Below are 21,442 nucleotides of genomic sequence, written 5' to 3'. Positions count from 1 at the left end.
AATACTGTAAGTAAAAAATTATATTTTGCTAATTTTGTCATTTTGTTTATAATTGCATTACACACTACCAAGAGCTAAATATTGATTGGTCTACAACAAATGTAGCGATTTAGTCAGAATTTTAAAAAAATCTACAAATAAAAAAAACATTGTCTCTTTATAAAACTAGTTATTCAAAATACATTTGTAAATGTATTTTGGTACCAGACTTGCGGTATATGTGTTTTCTCTCACTTTGTGTTGGGTAATCTGCTGAAGTAGTTTGGCCGTCTGTGTCCCAATGGGCTCAGAGTTAGCAAGCTTCTTCTCCGTGTTACTGAGCCACTCAGACAAAGGCTCCAACGTGTCATGGAACTGTTCAGCTACCACTAGTATACCATCCAACTGATGGTTTCTGCAAATTGGAATATAAAAGGATTATAAACTATACAAAGATACAGTAATTTCAGCAAGCAGCTACATGGTATATGAAAATGGTAATAGGAAGATAGCACTTTTTCTTGTATTCTCTTTTGCATGGAGATCCAGCTCAGTAACGTACATCCTGAATATATAGCATACAGATTCCTGAAGAGAGAATAAGCCACCTACTCTATGTACAATATCACTAAAATGCGACGGTAATGCTATGTGCCACCAGGATGACTAGACAAACTATACCGCTAAATTCTACTGACCTCAATAAATGAGGAACATGAAGATTAGTCCACTGGGTACTAGGAAAAGACATATCCCTAACTTTGTAAAATTTGGGTAGTAGGTTTTTGTCTCAATGTGCAACCATGGCAACCGCTTATATTTAATTTGTCACAAACAATGGACTATTGGAAAATACTCTATATAATACTATATAATACTAATCAAAATATCCATAGTTACTGTAAAGTCTCATTTCCGATTATTTCAGTTTGCAAAGCAGTAACTGGTTATTTATTCAAATAAAAGGCAAACAAACCTCATAAACATAGTTTTGTTTACTATAGTACAAAAGATATTCTAGACATTGTGGCATGTTATGCCTATGGCCCGGACTTGAGTCTTGTGTCATGAGTTTGTTACTGTCTTGCCTTTGCCTGCTAGAATATTTTCAGAGCTCCAACTAGATCTAGTTCCTAGTGATGACAGGTCTAGTTCATAGTGATGACAGGTGATGACAGGTCTAGTTCCTAGTGATGACAGGTCTAGTTCCTAGTGATGACATAATGTGCTCTCAGCGCTATCAAACGCACCCTCCAGGGTGTTATTATGTCAGATACAGTATATATAACACCAACAGGCAGGGGTGTTTCTAGAGAGGAGAGGACCCGTGTGCAGTCTCTGTCCGGGACCCTCTTCTCTCTCTCCGGTGGTCGGCTGCGCTCACTAGAATGTGCCCGGAGTCTACAGCGCATGCGCAGATCACTGGGAAAATGGCGCCACACCCATTTTCCCGATGTTTTCCCTATTGCACATGCGCAGAACGGCAGGAAAAATAGCAGAGGCGGCCATTTTCCAGGCAATTTTTACAGCGCTGATACCGGCACCGACATGGGACTCCGGAGGTGGAGAGGTAAGTATTAAAATTATGGGTGCACATTGTAGCTTCCATCTAGTGAGAGGGGATGGATGGGGATTCCTGGAGATACTCTCTTTTTCCTGAAACAATAACTGAGACAATATATTTCCTAATTGCATTGATAATTGTAAAAGTACAATTTGTGTACTTGACTAAAATAGTTAGCATTTTCCTACAAGACTCAGAAATTTGCTGCTTGGATCTGATACTATCATGCCATTGAACTTGTGCATTGTCTGGTAATGGTGCATTACATCGTCTGCTTAGCACGTATAATAAGGCTGTCCTGTAATTGTGTTGAGAGAACTGGTGACATCACTGGAGCAGAGAGAAAAGCCAGAGCAGCAAGATGCAATTACACAGTTACATAAACAGTTTGGGTGGATTTGTATTTTTATACCAGAAAAAGCAAGTACTGGCTTCTCTACGCTGCAGTTTCGCTTCTGCCCTTCTGAACCCGTCTGCTGTTTCCCTCAATTTAGTATTATTATTTTTTTGGCTCTCAATACAACAATATGTTGAATTTTTCAACTGATGCTCAAACACTCAGAGCAAAAGTTCATAACTCTACTTTCATATCTGTGTATTAGAGTGTATCAGGACTTATTCCACAATTAGATGGGCTTTACTAAATACCCTACAATGATCACACAGAACTATTTAATATATGAAATATGTGCAGTGTTCTGCTTGTATGTCAAGCAATATGGGGTCAAGAGACAGGGATATGGGGAAAATACAACTAACCTGTATTTCTAACTAAGGTTCCTACAGTATGTATCACAGTCACAGAACTTCCCAGGTTACACCAGTGAGTTCTGCCCACAGAGTTTGCAACCTGCAACTTTTTAACTTAATGCAAATATAAGTACACAACTGTATCTCTTATTCCTGATACAAGGTATATTAAAGAATGTACGATTTCAGCAATAATTTAATACACACAGATACAATCACAGTGAGCTCCCGTTTGTTGGGACTATGGGCCTCATTCAGAGGCGGTCGTTAGATGCAAGCGGTCGCTCCGAATCAGGGCAACTGCTTGCATCCTGAACGGCCGCCTCCTTGACAATCGTTAAGCTGTGGGTTAACACCCACAGCTCTAACGACCGACATGGGTGATGGTCGCGATGGTCAAGACCATTGCGACCACTGGGGCTTACGACCAGACCCTAGGGTAGGGTCTGGGCACTCGTAAGCCCCAGGGAGCTTCCTGCTCTGTTCGAGCAGAAAGTTCCCCACTGACATCAGCAATGATGTCAGTGGGGCCGCCCCCAAACGGCAAGCGTTCCGACTGGAACGCCTCCATTTGACCGGGCACGCCTCCAGCCCGCCCAGCAAATGGAGCGAGCTGTCACTCAACATCGACAGCTCGCCCCATCTGCTATGAGACCCTTAATGATGGAGCGCCCGTTGTTAGTCGGGTCTCGCGCATGTGCACAACGGAGCCGGCTCCGTTGTGCGCATGCGCTGTGGGGCAACATGGAGTCAGTTGTGAGCACTCAGTGCTCACGACCGACTCTGAATGAGTTCCTATGAGCACTGCTGAACAGTTTCATATAGAAGGAAATGTGAGGCACCCTATGAGAAAATACAAGGGGAGTTTTTAACTGTAATAACCCCCAAGTACTCAGTATACTGCCGATTATATTTATTAACATTTAAAAAAAAAATGTGAATACACATTACAATATTAGAAAGAGGCGTATTAATAAATACAGCCAGGGATAACCATGTAGTTACCAGACACCAGATGGATTTAATCTACCACTTAATCCTATTCGTTTGTTTAAAAGAAGTTCTCAGCCCTCAATGCTTACATTATGCTTGGTGATTTTATCTCTGTATTGGCTCCGTATTCACATAACACTAATATGAGGAAAGGCTTGCTTGTACACATCACAATGATGGAACCATAAAAGCTATACGTTAGTCCTGGGGTGAGCTGTCAGAGACAGGCTATTATGCCTATTCATCCCAAAGCTGAGCGTTTCATGCCAACAAACCATTAGTCAGGAACACAATATCCTGCACAAATGCAAGCAAATAAGCACCGCTACATGTATGGGAGTATCCTGTAGTGCTTGGCATAGTAAATTATTACAATGAGCTTAACCTTAAATTACAGTTTATAAAGATTATTTATAATAACGTCTGTCTTTTTCAAGTTTTAGCATTGTTATTCAAAATATTTGATGTAAAATTTATATAATATACAACTAAGCAAAACTGCCTTGCTTATTGAACAGATTAAAATGTGTCATTATAATGAATAGGACTAATTTATTCTCAGATTAATGCTTTGCATTGTTTATTAATAACACTAAATTAAATAAAATCATAGAAATAGTTTTTTAAAATAAATTCTACAATCCTTTCTTGAAGATGCATATTATTACCTAGCTGTTGCCCGCAGCTTTGCCCATGATGAAATCGCTTCTGCCAACATTTTATTATTTGAGGTGTACTAGGTGTATTGTTTTGCATAGGGCCCTGTCGCAGAAGTGGCCCATGTGACCAACAGCGCTATACAGACTGGTGTCAGCAGCACCTTCACCCACCACACACACCAATGTCACTGTGTACCCAGGACAGTAGAGAGCCAATCCAAGCCCCAGTACTTTCCGGGAGGGGGTGACCAAATCACAGGAGACGTGGCACCACACCCCTTAAGATAAAAAAAAGTATCTGCAGCTGTGCGCTGAACAGGGGGGCACTGTGAGTCCCTCAGCCAGGGGCAAATCCAGGGACGGCGCGATCAGTGTGATCACTCCTCCCCATCCCCGCACAGGCAGAGGAAACTGCTGCTGCTCAGTGGCAGCAGCCTCCCCAGCCCCACTGCAGTCCAGCATTGGGGAGAGAGGTTGCTGACAGGTAAAAAGTAGAGGGGGCGGCAGTGGACGTGGGCCCCCATCAGGCCCCTCCAACAAGCCCGGGTCCAGGTAACTAGAACCCGCCTCCCCCCCTCCTCTCGGAGCCCTTGTGTGCCCTGTGATCAGACTGCTATGTATTCTATTCTATTCTAGTGAACGAAGGCCCAATGCACATCTCCCCCCACCCCTTACCGGCCACGTGCATGATGCCAAACCTATTTCTTTCTGATGATGTCAATAGATTTCATTTTTGTTATTACTCAGCTTTATCTTAACGGATCGAGATGAAACAAAGAGCAGGTTATTTCTAGGAGTTTCCACTACAAAATGATACAGTTTTCATGAAAATCAGTTCAGTAGTTTTTGTGCCAACTGGAAACAGACAAACACAACGTTCTTATATTATTAGTATAGATTCAACAATATCACTGTAACATTATGCCTATTACATCTACAAATTGTAAATTTGTGACACACACACAGTTATTTCATTTGGCATTGTTGTATGTCTGAAAATAACATTCTGTATAGCTATAACAGAGTAATCATTTAATTTGTATGGGCTACCTATAGGCTGGGGATACTTGGAAGTTGGAGTTGCCCAAGTAAAGTGAGCTGTGTATAGAGATAGCTGATGCCTATACAAAACACACAGTGCAGAGATAAGGACATTACATAAAATTGATAGATTACGGTATGGAGCAGAGTATTGCATGCTGTGTCCACGGACAAAGGAATTGTGTTATTTAAAAAATATTTATATTTTAAAATAATTTGTCATACCGCATTTCAGCTTTCTTCAGCAACTCATCCCACCTACGCTCCAAAGCACTAAGTTGCTTCAAGATCTTATCCTCATCTGCATGGTCAGCAGTAGCAGCTATCTTTTCCCCCTCTCGCTTAATGACATCAATGGTAGGTTTACGGTCATCTAGTAATCTTTGCAAAAGCTGGCAACAAATAATAAATAGAAAATTACTAGAAAACAATACTTTACAAAAACAAGGACAGAAGGCAAATGTAATATGTCTGCCATGGTTTAAATCTACAAATCCTACAAATCCAGAGAAGGGTTGTTTTCGTGGACATACCTTTTTTGTCATGTTTTTGGAGTGGGCCTATTTGAGTGGGAGAGTACAAGCAGCCTACACAGCCGTACAGTCAATGCAAGCCCATGAGAGAGAAGAGGGGAGGAGCTGCTGCAGACAGAGTACCCATTGTGATGCTGTCTATCCATCCAAGGTAAGGGGGGAGGCACTATATTGTCTATATGTATGTGACTGTATGTATGTGTGCATGACTGTGCATATGTGTGTGACTGGATGTATGAGCATGTGTGTGTGACTATTTGTATATGAGGACTCCCCAACCATCCTGATTTTGGCAGGACAGGGAAGGTAGGGATGAAAGTCTCTCATCTGCTGTACATGAGAGGTTAGGGACAAGATGTGTGCGTCCCGTGTGATGTGAAATGGGGGTGTGATGCATGACCACGCTCCCTTTTCATGTGCACACCGAAGGCTTGCACACAAGGACCCAATCCTCGCAACCCACAAATTGTTCTTAAGGGCTTTAATGTCTGAGGCCCCCCAAAGCAGTAATCCAGTTCTGTGCTGATATCATTAGTGTTTAATCACCTTCCTGACATGGTCGTATAGTTTACAACAATGTCAGGCTGTGCATTACTTGACATGGTCGCAAACAATGTGACTAGTCAGATACGCAAACTGGACAGCTTGCGGAAGATAATCTTCCAGCAGCCGTCAATGACAGAAGGACCTCCCAGTCCCTCTGCATCACTGCACCCTCCCTCAGTGTCTGCCTTGTTGCAGATCACTGCTGATTGTGCAGCATGGCAGGACCCCCCCACCCGGCGGCTGCAGAGAGGAGCAGCCGAGGAAATGTATATCCAGCAGCCCTATACCTGGCAGCTGCTCAGAGGAGCAGCCGCTGGGAAAATGTAAAGTTGTGATGGTCCGATTATCGACAATCCAACATTTCGATGACATATGTTAAAAAAAAAAAATCGATATGTGTTTAAAAAAAATAAAAAAAATATATATATATATATATATTTTTTAATAATGTTTTTTTTTTAAATAAAAAAGGTGACATTAAAGTGCTGAATGCTCTTCAGTGACAGGAGCCGAATGCTGCATGTAACAACAACTCGACTTATATAGAAAAATAATGCAACATGCTAAATATGGAATATGTAATGAAGCACTCGGCTCCTGACACAGTGAGGGAGCTGGCACTGCACACAGATTAGTCCTTGAGGGAAGTCCGCATCTCCTGGACCCCCGTAGTGACTAAAACAGGGGTTTGGGTCGCGAGACCACGTCCCCTTTTACCGGCGCGCGGCGAATCCGCACTGGGCGGCACTACGGGGACGGACGCCACTGTATACCATGTACTGCTCTGGTCATGTTGATGTATTAATAAAATATCACTTCATTTAACTGGAAATTACTCTAGTACCTTTTGTTCCTGAATCTGAGCCTTCACCACCTTGAATTCAGCAGATGGTGACTTCTGATTGGCCACAAGCTCCTCTGTGTCTGTCAGCCAGCTCAATATGGACTCAAGAGCATCTTGAAACCTGCCACAGTGCAGAAGGGCTTCTTGTAGCTGAGCTGCACGCTGAGCAACCTAAATATAAAGACTTTTTCTTTAATCACACATAATATGTAAAAAGGTAATTATTCAAATCACCAGCAATGTCTTCAATGTGTTAACAAATCAATAAGAAACAAACTGTTAACTTTGTTTTTAAAGATTAATTGTAAATGTGTGAAAATTTGGACAATATCATAGTTGGAGAAACAACAACTCGACTTATATAGAAAAATAATGCAAAATGCTAAATATGGAAACTGGATGTTTGAAAAATAATAAAATGAGATGGATCTAGGATAGTGTATTTATTAATCACATAGCTGAGAAGAGAGAGACAAAGAGTATGTGATATAATAAAAGATTGTACCTTCTTGTTTAGCGTATTCCACCTTGTGTTTATCTCCTCTAGACCACGGTCCAAGCTGTGGGTGCTGGTGTTTTTAGCAGCGCTTTGTACAAGTCCTTGACCTAACCAGTTCACCTCTTGCAGACGAGCTTGGAGGGGTTCAATTTCTTCCTTCTGGAAAGTCTACAAGGCAAAAATAAAAAAGAATTGCAGCATAAATAAAGGCAATTTATAATGTGTATACACTAGCTTATTTCACTTATTTTTTTTTAATATAATCATCATTTATTTATATAGTGCCACCAACTGCGCAGCGCTGTGCAATAAATATGTCATTCACATAAGCCTCTGCCCCATTGGAGCTTACAATCTAAATTCTCTTTTTCCCAATGAGTATACCAGTATGTTTTTAGAGTGTGGGAGATAATTAGAGTACCCCCACACAAACACGGGTACAACATGTAAGCTCCACATACAATTTCCTGTTCTGGAATCAAGCTTATGACCCTAGTGCTGTGATACAACAATGCACCACCACTTTCTCATTGGGTGTGAACTAATTTGTTTGCATCTGGGCAGTACCCGCCATGTAGTCCCCATTATTTGCATTGCATGCTGGTCTGTCGTCTTCTTATCTTCTACATGCCAGTGAATTGTAAATCAAATAAGATAAACAGTGCAACATGCTGAGAAAAACAGATGTTTTGGGGTTCAAAATCCTTTCTTCACATCATGACATTGCCTTACATCACGTAGCCATACCATCACTATGATACAAGACGACTGGTCACATCATGACATTGCCTTACATCACGTAGCCATACCATCACTATGATACAAGACAACTGGTCACATCATGACACTACCTTACATCACGTAGCCATACCATCACTATGATACAAGACAACTGGTCACATCATGACATTGCCTTACATCACGTAGCCATACCATTACTATGATACAAGACAACTGGTCACATCATGACACTACCTTACATCACGTAGCCATACCATCACTATGATACAAGACAACTGGTCACATCATGACATTGCCTTACATCACGTAGCCATACCATCACTATGATACAAGACAACTGGTCACATCATGACACTACCTTACATCACGTAGCCATACCATCACTATGATACAAGACAACTGGTCACATCATGACATTGCCTTACATCATGTAGCCATACCCACACTATGATACAAGAGGACTGGTCACATCATGACACTACCTTACATCACGTAGCCATACCCACACTATGATACAAGAGGACTGGTCACATCATGACATTGCCTTACATCACGTAGCCATACCCTCACTATGATACAAGAGGACTGGTCACATCATGACACTACCTTACATCACGTAGCCATACCCACACTATGATACAAGAGGACTGGTCACATCATGACATTGCCTTACATCACGTAGCCATACCCTCACTATGATACAAGAGGACTGGTCACATCATGACATTGCCTTACATCACGTAGCCATACCATCACTATGATACAAGACAACTGGTCACATCATGACACTACCTTACATCACGTAGCCATACCATCACTATGATACAAGACAACTGGTCACATCATGACATTGCCTTACATCATGTAGCCATACCCACACTATGATACAAGAGGACTGGTCACATCATGACACTACCTTACATCACGTAGCCATACCCACACTATGATACAAGAGGACTGGTCACATCATGACATTGCCTTACATCACGTAGCCATACCCTCACTATGATACAAGAGGACTGGTCACATCATGACACTACCTTACATCACGTAGCCATACCCACACTATGATACAAGAGGACTGGTCACATCATGACATTGCCTTACATCACGTAGCCATACCCTCACTATGATACAAGAGGACTGGTCACATCATGACATTGCCTTACATCACGTAGCCATACCCACACTATGATACAAGACGACTGGTCACATCATAACATTGCCTTACATCACGTAGCCATGCCCACACTATGATACAAGAGTACTGGTCACATCATGACATTGCCTTACATCACATAGCCATACCCTCACTATGATACAAGAGGACTGGTCACATCATAAAATTGCCTTACATCACATAGCTATACCCACACTATGATACAAGAGGACTGGTCACATCATGACATTGCCTTACATCACGTAGCCATACCCACACTATGATACAAGACGACTGGCCACATCATGACATTGCCTTACATCACGTAGCCATACCCTCACTATGATACAAGAGGACTGGTCACATCATGACATTGCCTTACATCACGTAGCCATACCCACACTGTGATACAAGAAGACTGGTCACATCATGACATTGCCTTACATCACATAGCTATACCCTCACTATGATACAAGAGGACTGGTCACACCATGACATTGCCTTACATCACGTAGCCATACCCACACTATGATACAAGAGGACTGGTCACATCATGACATTGCATTACATCACGTAGCCATACCCACACTATGATACAAGAGGACTGGTCACATCATGACACTGCCTTACATCACGTAGCCATACCATCACTATGATAGAATAGGACTGGTCACATCATGACACTGCCTTACATCACGTAGCCATACCCACACTATGATACAAGAGGACTGGTCACATCATGACATTGCCTTACATCACGTAGCCATACCCACACTATGATACAAGAGGACTGGTCACATCATGACACTGCCTTACACCACGTAGCCATACCCACACTATGATACAAGACGACTGGTCACATCATGACACTGCCTTACATCACGTAGCCATACCCACACTATGATACAAGAGGACTGGTCACATCATAAAATTGCCTTACATCACATAGCCATATCCACACTATGATACAAGAGGACTGGTCACATCATGACATTGCCTTACATCACATAGCCATACCCACACTATGATACAAGAGGACTGGTCACATCATAAAATTGCCTTACATCACATAGCCATACCCACACTATGATACAAGAGGACTGGTCACATCATGACATTGCCTTACATCACATAGCCATACCCACACTATGATACAAGAGGACTGGTCACATCATGACACTGCCTTACATCACGTAGCCATACCATCACTATGATACAAGAGGACTGGTCACATCATGACATTGCCTTACATCACGTAGCCATACCCACACTATGATACAAGAGGACTGGTCACATCATAAAATTGCCTTACATCACGTAGCCATACCCACACTATGATACAAGAGGACTGGTCACATCATGACACTGCCTTACATCACGTAGCCATACCCACACTATGATACAAGAGGACTGGTCACATCATGACATTGCCTTACATCACGTAGCCATACCCACACTATGATACAAGAGGACTGGTCACATCATGACATTGCCTTACATCACATAGCCATACCCACACTATGATACAAGAGGACTGGTCACAGCTTCTAACATGACCAAAACACTGAACTCAAATATTCTGTTATTATTTTGAAAAGGCAATGGAATGTCAGGTTATTACTGAACAATTATATTTTTAATTTACCTTCATGGTTCATTAAAAAAAATTAAAGTTTGAGGTTTAGCTGTCATTTAACCCCTTTGCTGCCTAGAGACCCTTCATTCCCATCCCTACCATCACCACTGTGTTGAGCCCATCTATGCTTATACTATGCTTACTGCTCGTCCCAACAATATGGGGTAAATTTACTAAGAATCGAGTGTGGGAGAGTTTGTTTTTTTTTCAATTCGATTAGCTTAAACGAAACTCAGGAGATTTGAGGCTCCTGAGACTCTCAAATTTACCAAGAAGCGAGTTTAGCTGAGAGTGAGATGGCCGATGGTGAAGCAGAACGATATTTCTCCCCCGAGTAGCAAGTTTAGCAGGTGATTACTCACCCGAGATTGCAGTGTCTTCTCTCTGCAAAACTCTCCCGAGCAAGCAGCCTACACATATCAGTGAGATATGTGTAAGCTGCTTGTGGTCTAGCCTGTAAAAAAAAGGGTTAAAAGTTTTTTAAAAAATTACATAGGGCCCACCCCCTCTAAAGCTTAACCAGCCCCGGACTTGCCAGCCTGTTCTGGTTCTTAAAATTACGGGGAACAAAATGAGTAGGGTTCCACCGTAATTTAAGAACCAGCACCAGGCAGCAGGGCCAGACCTGGTTTTAAATATAGGGATAAAAAATTTGACGTGAGGTCAACCCTATATTTAAAACCACCTCTGGGCCCTATCTAGCGGGGGGCTGATGCCACAGCCAGGGGAGCCCTTTCACTGGGTCCTCCAGCTGCAGCATCGGTCCTGACTGCTAGTTAGCCCAGGCCAGGGATCCTTGGGGAGTTGGGGACCCCCCAATAAAGGGGCCCACCTTTCCAGGGCACCCCTGTCCTAGGCTGATAGCCCGGGGCTATCCCCACCACCCCTGGGTGGTGGGTGGCGGGTTGATAGTGTAGGTGTAGTGTGTAAAAATTAGAATAATTCACATTGTCTTTACAGTGGAACTACAGGTCTCTCTGATCCTCTAATGCACAGGTTCTCAATCTCGGTCCTCGGGACCCCAAACAGTGCATGTTTTGAAGGTCTCCTGACAGAATTACAAGTGAAATTAGCTGCCCCTGTGGATCTTTTAAAATGTGTCAGTGAGTAATGAACACACCTGTGCACCTGCTGGTTGACCTGGAAAACATGGCCTGTGTGGTGTCCTGAGGACTGAGTTTGAGAACCACTGCTCTAATGTACTGTATGCTACTGCTCTCCAAACTGACTACTGGTTTCCATTGACATTGATTGCTGTGCAGTACACAACAATAGCAATGGTAACGTATTGAATTGAGAGCAGCTGGTAGCTACAGAACACTTCTATCTTACCAGGGGGCTAGCTAAGCATTGATAATTCCTAAGTCCTTAAATAAAGCAACCCCAAACTCTGAATCAGATATAGGATCTGCAATTACAAAATACATCACATCATACTTCATCTGTAGAAATAGTGGTGAAGTTACAGCAATTAACCTTTCTATCGTTAGTGTCATGTACTTGCTACTTTACAGACAGCAAAGCTGTTGTCTGCTCTATTTGACCTTTTTCCTTATCTTAATAAATGTGTACACTCACCAATCAGAACAAATAAAAGTTTTTGGTTTGCATTATAGACAGTTTAATGCTTTCCTAAATGGGAATAATTGTCACTGTTTATTCACAAAGTATCAAACTACACCACTGTGCTGCCCACTTGTTTTACGGAATACTGCTTGTTCAATCTGCATTACAGAATTAAATAAATCATGATAGACATGATAACAAAGAGAGAACAAGACTACCTTTACTTAAAACGTCATATTCTTGATTCTGTTTTCAGTGTAAAGATCTGTGGGCCTGATTCAGAGCCGGACGCTATTTGCGCTCGCTCGTTCAGAAAAAGGGGCCGGCTATTTAAATTGAGCGCTCGCTCTTTGCGGTCTGTTGACGCCTCTTTGTCTGAGCGAGCGAGCGAACGAAACTTGCACTCGCTATTTTGTAAAGACGCCCCCTGGCTGTTCGCATCCTACGTCATCTCTGCTATTTATTAGATTAATCGAGTACATCGAAAGGCATCTGAACTGCTCACAGTGCTTGTGGTTGGATTTTCCTACCGCAATCATGCGAACAGTTCAGGCTAAGAAACAACCAAGTGACGTGGTCGATGACGCTGCTTTGTTAATTATGCACACCCTTAAAACGCCTGTTTTGACCGTTTGGCACGCCTGCGTTCGGATCTCCACTCCCCGTTTTCAAGCACCTTCCCCTGTTACCACCCACAAACGCCTCATCCTGTCACTCAAATTAGCAGGCACTCGCTATTTTGCGAGCGCTCGATTTCCGACCGCACTGACTGGTTGGCGCACGCGCATTACGACCCATACGCATGCGCAGATGTGCGAACATCGCTCGGAGCGAACGAGCGGCTGCTTACGAGTGGCTCTGAATCAGGCCCTGTGTTTGCTTTACCTAATGACCATGCAGCATTTAAATCAAAGCCATTAATGCTGCCAAACAAATGCAGTGCGACGTCACACAGATGATATTATATTAGGCAATCTATGGGCCTGATTCAGACCCGCTCGCTAGATGCGTTCGCACGCAGCCGTCAGCTGCCAAAGTATGCAAATCCCGCGATTGCACGAAAAGACATTAGCACGCTCACTATGTCTTGGATTGCGATCGCAGTGTATATTTAGACGCCCACCAGCCTTTCACAAGACGCCCACTTTCCCTTAGTAATACACATCATCTCCAGGAAGTGGATGAAACAATCGGTAACATCGGACCCATACGCAGCACTTGTGGCTGACCATACCCTACCGCAAACACTGCAAGTGCTGCAGTGTGTAATTCAGCCATGTGACGTGTATGCTGACGCTGCTTATTAATTATGAACGCCCCTGAAACGGCATTAGGACGCACAGACACGCCTGCGTCGCACCACCACACCCCCGTTATCATCGACCAACCCGTCACCACCCACAAACGGCTCGTCCTGTCAATCATTCTAGCGAGGAGTATGTGTGCAGGGTTCGAGCGCTTTGCAATCGCATGGGCTAGTTTGCGCACGTGCACTGCATCTTATGCGCATGCACAGATTGCAAACATCGGCAGGCTACGTGCGAACGCAGCCTAGCAAACGGGTCTGAATCAGCCCCTATGCTCCCTCCTAGGCTCAGAGGGCAATAATGCGCCCAGACTACTCTAACTTTTTTTTAACAAATGCAAGGGAAGGGCCCACAAATCAGTATCCTGTCTTGGGATCCATGGAGTCATAATCAGGCTCTGACATCACATCAAGACTTCTGCCCATAGTTGGTATTTTGTTCTTCATTAGCATCTCCATATGGCATTTTAATTATTACATACTGCATCAACATGTGACTCTGTCATATAAGGAATAAAAGCTATGTTTCTGATCCTGTACAAAGCAAAAAGAAAAATATTCAGACAATGAAACTGTTAGCAAGGCCTCCATTACTAGACAGCGTACGATTGTGTCTATCAATTGGTGCCACTTCAGAAAAACAAAAGTTTTTTCACGTAACGCAATGCAAAGGGCTGACTGTAGCAAAATGGAAGACCCCATGCCAGCTCACAAGTGTTCTAAAGAATAGCTGTCCTTTGATCAAATGCTGGATGGCCAGCACGGCCCTCATTGCATTTACACACCAGTTTAAGATGTGCTAGATCAGACATGTTCACTGATGAGTTGTATACTGTATCTCCTCTATCAAATAAGATTGATATAATATTGCTAATCAATGCTTCCTATTAGAAAGCATCCAATATTTAGCTTGTTGGGAGAGTTCACATTTATGGCAGTCATCCTGTCACGATCTATTGTATGGCAGCACTGGAATGAATAAATGCCTACTCAGCAAAATACAAGCTTTCTAGTGATTCTAATGAATTACTGGCTTCGAGTTATTCCCCAATAGTTTGGGTATGAAATCCCGGCTGTCGGGATGCCGCTGTTCAGAATACCGACAGTGGCATCCCGACAGTCAGAATCCCGACACCCATAAGAACGGTGCCTAACCCTCCCCCTAATGCCTAACCCTTACCCCGCTACCTAACGTTAACCTCCCCCTAACACCCCGATACTCTGTCGCTCCAGAGCTCGTTACCAAAGGGGCGGCTGTCGATGTTGATCGACAGCTGCCCCCGTTTGGTAGGCGGGCCGGGGGGGTGGTTTCCAAAACGGAGGCGTTCCTTTACGAACGCCTACTGTTTTGTGGGCGTCCGCACTGACATCATCAGTGATGTCAGTGGGGAGCTTCCTGCTCCATCAGAGCAGAAAGCTCCCTGGGGTTTACGAGTGCCCAGACCCAATCTTAGGGTCTGGTCGTAAGCCCCGAGGGTCGCGATGCTGATCACCATCGCGACCATCAACCTGGTCGGTCGTTAAGCTGTGGGTCCCCACAATGCAGTGTGCCCAGTAGCGGTATCCCCTTTTGCAGTGCCCTTTATATGGTGCCCCCAGTAGTAGTCCCCCTCCTATGCAGTACCCTTTATATAGTTCCCCCAGCAGTAGTCCCCCCCCATGCAGTTTTCCCAGTAGTGGCCCCCTTATGCAGGCACCCAGTAGTGATCCCGCCTATCCAGTGCCCCCTGTAGTGGCCCTTCCTATTATTGCCCCCAGTAGTGGACCCCCGAGTGCAGTGCCTCTAGTAGTAGGCCCCTTTTATAATGCCCCCAGTGGTAGTTTCCCCCCCCCAAGTAGTAGTCCCCAGTAGAGGTTCCCCCTCCCGATTAAGTGCCCCCAGTAGTAGACCCCCCCAGTAGAGGTCCTCCCAATAATGGTGCCCCCAGTAGTAGCCACCCCTCTCCCGTTGTGCCCCCAGTAGTGCAGAAAGGTTAAAAAAATATATATATATATAAAAATATACTTACCTGAATCCACGCTGCTGCTGCTGCTCCGGTCCGCTCCCGCCGCCGCCGCCCGCCAGTCCTCCCGGGCTGGCGCGCTCATCATTATGGGACAGACGTCATGACGTCTGTCCCATTACCCACTGCAGGAGCCGGACGGAAGCCCGGCTCTTGCAGTGGGTGCTGCAGCAGTCAATGAGAGTCTATCTGACTCTCATTGGCTGCTGTTTAACACACGCATCGCCGCCAGCGCTGGCGGCGATGCGTGTGTTATGCACAGCCTGAGCCCGCCTCCTAGCGCTATTGGGCAAGCGCTCAGGGGGAGGGAACGGGCTCAGGTGTGCAGCACAGGACCGGCGCTGGAAGCCTAGCGCCGGTCCTGTGTAAATGTGTAGCGCTGACCGCACTCATTGCGGTCGGCGCCACACTGGCTAACTAGGGCGGGCTGGTACCGTGGCCGGCGGCGCCCCCCCGCGCCCTGGGCACGCACCCCGCTCGCCCTGCCCTAGTTACGCCACTGCGAGCGGGTCTGAATTGGGCCCAGAGTTCAGGACTGAAGAGGTCAGAACTTCCTACGCAAACTCAGTAGGTTTCATTTACAAAGCAAATACTGGCCAAAGTGCAATGCAAAAATGACTGTGCACTTGATTTGTGCATATGATGCATCAAAGTACATGGTTTTACAGACCAAGACCACCTGCAGGAAAGCAGAAGTTGTACCAACTTTCTTGCAAAGTACAGAGTGGTGAGTGTAACAAACCAGTCAAACACTGCAGTATTTTAAATGAAACATAGCAGTGTTAGTAAAGTGGTAGTGCTTTCTCATATGTACCATACTTGCCGAAACTCCCTGAAATAGTAGTAATCTCCCTGACTCCCCCATAACCCCCCTCCCCCTACACTTACCTGACATAGGATGGTAGTGCGGTGACGTGATTCCTGCTGAATTGCATCATTACCAGAAATCTCTGCACTGTATAGCAGGGAGGGGCCCTGATGATGCAATCGTACTCCCTAGCCCCCACACCGTCCACCATTGCCGCTGACACGCCCCCTGCAGCAACGGAAGTCTGCTACCTTGCCCTGTACCCCTTTGGGCCTGTCTGACACTGTTGGAAGACCATCTAGCTGCATTGGTGCAAAAGCCAGAAGATTTAGCAGTGTGCATTCAGTGCACTTTATAACCTTCTATTGTTTACATATCCAATATTATATTTAGTTAGTATTAATAATTTTTTATATAGCAGTGTTTTACAGAGAATATATTGCCATTTAGTCCCTGCCCCAGTGGAGTTTACAATCTATGTTCCCTATCACATGCACACACAATTAACCTACCAGTATATTTTTGGAGTCAGGGAGGAAGCCGGAGTACACAGAGGTACGGGGAGAATATACAAGCTTCACACAGTTAGGGCCGTGGTGGGAATTAAACCCAAGACCTCAGTGCTGTGAGGCAGTAATGCTAACCACTATGCCATCTGTGCTGCCCCAATCGCAACAGCAGGGCAATAGCAGAAGAACCAGTAAGGAGGAGAATATAGGTGAAATAGAAGTATACGTTGAGCCTCCCATATCCAAATATTCCGAAATACAGAAATTTTTTTTAGCATGAATGAGACAGTGACACCTTTTCTTTTTGATGGTTCAATGTACCCAAACTTTGTTTAAGGCACAAAATTATTAAAAAATAAAGTATAAAATGACCTTCAGGCTGTGTGTATAAGGTGTATATGAAACATAGATGAATTTCATGTATGTACACAAACTTTGTTTGAGCCACAAAATTATTGAAACTATTGTATAAAATGACCTGCAGGCTGTGTGTATAAGGTGTATATAATACATAATAGCATTCTGTGTATAGATTTGGGTCCCATTCCCAAGATATTTCATTATGGTATGCAAATATTCCAAAATACGGAATATTCCGATATCCAAAATACCCCTGGTCCCAAGCATTTTGGATATAGGAGACTGAACCTGGTATTGTCTCCGATTTGTTTTGATTGCTATAGTAGATTGCGTACGGGACAGAACAACTCTTGTTAGAAGAATCAGGGCAGCTGTGCAGGGAGAAGAGATATATAAAGTACACTGGGTAAGACAGAGAGCTGGTCTCTGTGGCTATAATCCTAATGAGGAAATCGTTTAGAGGCTGACAAGTAGGAACAAGCAGGTTTGTTATTTATAATGGTAACACTGACAAAGAACTGCCTGTATCATCTGAAGAAACCATAAGATTTGGAGTGGAAAATCCCGATACAAGTTACATAGTGTAACATTATTTCAGCTCCAGCACATGTGATGCATTTTCACGAAGGATCTTATAATCATAGTTTACTTAAACGTTTAAAGATGATTTATACATTGGTAGCACTTCATTTCTCATTGGCTCAGTATTTACATGGATTATTGTTAAGCTAATGTTAATTTGTCCACAGAACCGTCATATACTGTAGTGATATTTTGGAAAAGTTACAATGACGTAAAGAGTTGAACAACATTATACTGCATTGTCCCTTGGTAAGTATAATGATAAGTGTCAGCTATAAGGGCCTTTAAACAAGTATCCCTAATAATCATTGAGTCCACATGCACTAATGTTATTTTCTAGTACACAACTCTACAAACTCTTCTATCAGCCAAAAATAACAAATGTTTAAGTTAGGATTATCCAACATAAATAAAGCTGAATGCAGCATCAGCACTGGAATAATCTTGTTGCTCTACGTTGATGGGTGATTCATAGATTTGTGCAAAGCAGAATTATATATATATAAAAAAAAAAAAAATGTGTAACAGTTCCATTTGATTTTATTTGTCACATACCGGATCAGAAGCTTTTCACCTCTTTTTTGGACTATTTAAGACACATCAGTAAATTTAAATGAAAACATAAAAATCGTCAGCACTGTTTTGTGTGATCAGATTTTTTCAATATTAGTGTGATATAAACTTGTTTTCACTGTCTCCATGAAAAAAAAAAAAAGTTGGACTAGCATCTGCAGCAGACTAGCTTTGCTACATTCCCAGAGCCCTCTGTCGGGTCAGTGCAGACATCTTTCCTGGGGTGCCATGGTTGTTCTGGAAGTCTTGGCTGAAAATCATGGCTGTGTGATTGCAATGATATGAAAGGGGCCAATGAGAAGCCACAATCACAGACATTGAGGTTTGTGATTGGTCCTCTCATTTACATCCCATCTTGTAGTTATTTTAAAGTTGTGAATGAAAACGTGGAAATGCAGCTGTAAAACAATTGTCAGTTTCCCCTTGTCTAACGCATGCTATTTTCTGTGAAAAGGGTCACTAAAAAGTGTCATTAAAAAACATAATGATGCACTGTAAGTAGGTCATAAATAGCCAAAATGTATCTATAAAATTAACTTTGAAACAGTATTTTGCAAAGTACTTGTTCAGTGTTTTTAAAGAACACTGCAATGTGTGTGTTTTTTGCTTTATCGTAACTACACTTTGAACTTTGTAGATATCAAAACTAGATAAACTTACAGTAGATGTTAGCTTGCATCTAAATTCAGTAGATCCAAAAGTAATCCTCCTTTAACATCTATTTGTGTTTTATTCCTTGTTATGTGTACAATATGTATAATTGGGTATCTTATTAATATAATGATATGAAATTATTACATTATTATTAAATAATAAAAAAAATGCCTATAATCTGGAAAGATTCCAATATAAAAATTCTAAAATAAAGTCACTCAATGGTACTGCTCACAATAACTACAGCTAAAACTCTGACTACTACTTTTATGAAATAGGACTGCTATGTGATTGTTTTGCTGCCCATACTGCTAGTTTCCATAGGTAAATGTATCACCTCTCATTCTCACCCCAGAACAATGAATTCTAATGCAATATAGTCAGTATGTTGACAACAACAAAAATGAATATGCAGGGTAACCATTTGTGTTTCACTGGAAAACTTCAGGAAGCATAGAAATACTAGCTAGATTATATATTTCCATTGTCATTTCATGGGGCAGTTAGCATATCCTGCTAATTGCATTGTTAAAATGAAGAGAACACAGGGTGTCCTGGGGACAATAGACACTGTGTAACAGCTGGCAGCAATCAGTGTTGTTACAGAGCTGCCATTTAATCAGTGACCAACTAACCTTTCTCAAATGTAACCTTTATTATCATTCAAGCATTCAACATGTGTTAGACAAAAAAGCCCAAGTACTGTCCAGGACATCTGTTTAGCAGAACTACGTTGATATTTCAGAGACAGAAGAATCACATGTGGATTGCTTGACATCGTAACAAGTCACTGAAAATAGCTGCCATGTGCAACGTGGTGGTCCTAATTACAGCGACACTGTGTTTTAGAGGTACGTAGTAAATTCATGTATTTTATAGAACATAACGGGAAACAACACACTCTTGCAAATGTATTACATCTATATGGATATGGGAAGTCATAGATTACCTGTGAATGCAAATTGTCAGGTGTCTGTTCTTTTTTTGATTCTTTGGTCCACATTTTGCTCTTATCTCTTATAGGGATAGTTTTGGGGTGCACCACTGCACTTTTATATCTGGGTGAAGAATCTAGCAGCCCCATGGATCCTGCACGTGCCATCTTGGAATTTGTATAATCAGCCACTGGAAGATCCACACTGTAGTGGCTACCACTGGAAGTGGCAGAATGAACCCCATTGTATACATCCAGACCATTGGACATATACTGTACATGGCCTTTCCTCTTGGCTTGGTCACTCATGTAACACTGACTTTCCTCTTCTTCAAACAAGGTAAAGCCATCCTCTAAATTTACATAGCCCTCACGGGGAACAGAACAGTCACTGTCTAAATCCACATCAGAATTAAGAGCACTGTGGAACTCTGGACTCTTGGAATCGGTAATACTGCAGGCAATCAGACTGAAATCTAAGTCATTCTGCACTTGTGCATATAAAAGATAAGGCGTATACTGATCAGAGTCAGTAATTCCTGATAATAACGTGCCCACCATGTTACAGTTCTCTGCACAAGACAGGACAGCTCCTTGTTCCTCACGGCCCATTGTGGCTGACTCTGGCTTTTCATCTCCTTCAGCCTGGGGACTGCAGAGACCAGAGTCATCTTCTGATGTGAGAGAATCTGTTACCTTTCTACATGTACTCAGTGAACCAGATGCAGGACTTTCCACATAGGAGCTCTCACTTCTACTGACATAATCTGCTAAATTTACAGGTACAAAAATCCTCCATGACCGCCTGTGCTCCCTTTTTTCTGTTTTATGTCTATTTCTAGGTTGTCCTCCTGGGCGGATGATTTCTCTATTTAATTTGAGTGCATCAAAAATCATTTTTTCATCCACTTTGTTTGGTTCAGCTTCACGGTTTCTAAATTCACTATTACAGGCAAGTGCACCATTGCTGCACAAGGTGCTGCTCTCCAGTGTTCTATTGCTATAGGGTAAGGTGCGATCTGTAAAATGCCTGGATGTAAGACTTCCTTTACTACCAGAGTCAATCTGCTCATTTAATCTGACCGTATCATAAATAGACCTCTGGGGAACATAACAATCCTCAATGTTCAAATCCTCTTCCTCTGCTTTTCCAACACATGATGGGCTCTGTCGTAAACAATCTGGCCTACTTAATGGCTTGCC

The 21,442-nt window shown here is 43.0% G+C and overlaps 1 protein-coding gene across 1 annotated transcript in view; it reads right to left on the bottom strand.

The window, feature by feature from the left end:
- Positions 1-21,442, bottom strand: part of DST (dystonin) — a 637,844-nt gene that overhangs the window by 102,049 nt on the left and 514,353 nt on the right. The window contains exons 64-67 of the mRNA XM_088455927.1: positions 7,415-7,576; positions 6,910-7,080; positions 5,212-5,378; positions 235-394 (exon numbers count right to left, since the gene is read on the bottom strand). Of these exons, the coding sequence (XP_088312053.1) occupies positions 235-394; positions 5,212-5,378; positions 6,910-7,080; positions 7,415-7,576 (660 nt within the window). The remainder of the gene's footprint in view (positions 1-234; positions 395-5,211; positions 5,379-6,909; positions 7,081-7,414; positions 7,577-21,442) is intronic.

The sequence above is a fragment of the Taudactylus pleione genome, unplaced genomic scaffold (genome assembly GCF_031769625.1).
Source record: "Taudactylus pleione unplaced genomic scaffold, aTauple2 ptg000678l, whole genome shotgun sequence".
Classification (NCBI taxonomy): Eukaryota; Metazoa; Chordata; class Amphibia; order Anura; family Myobatrachidae; genus Taudactylus; species Taudactylus pleione.
The sequence above is the reverse complement of the archived record's forward strand: the minus strand, read 5'-3'. Positions and strand labels throughout refer to the sequence as shown.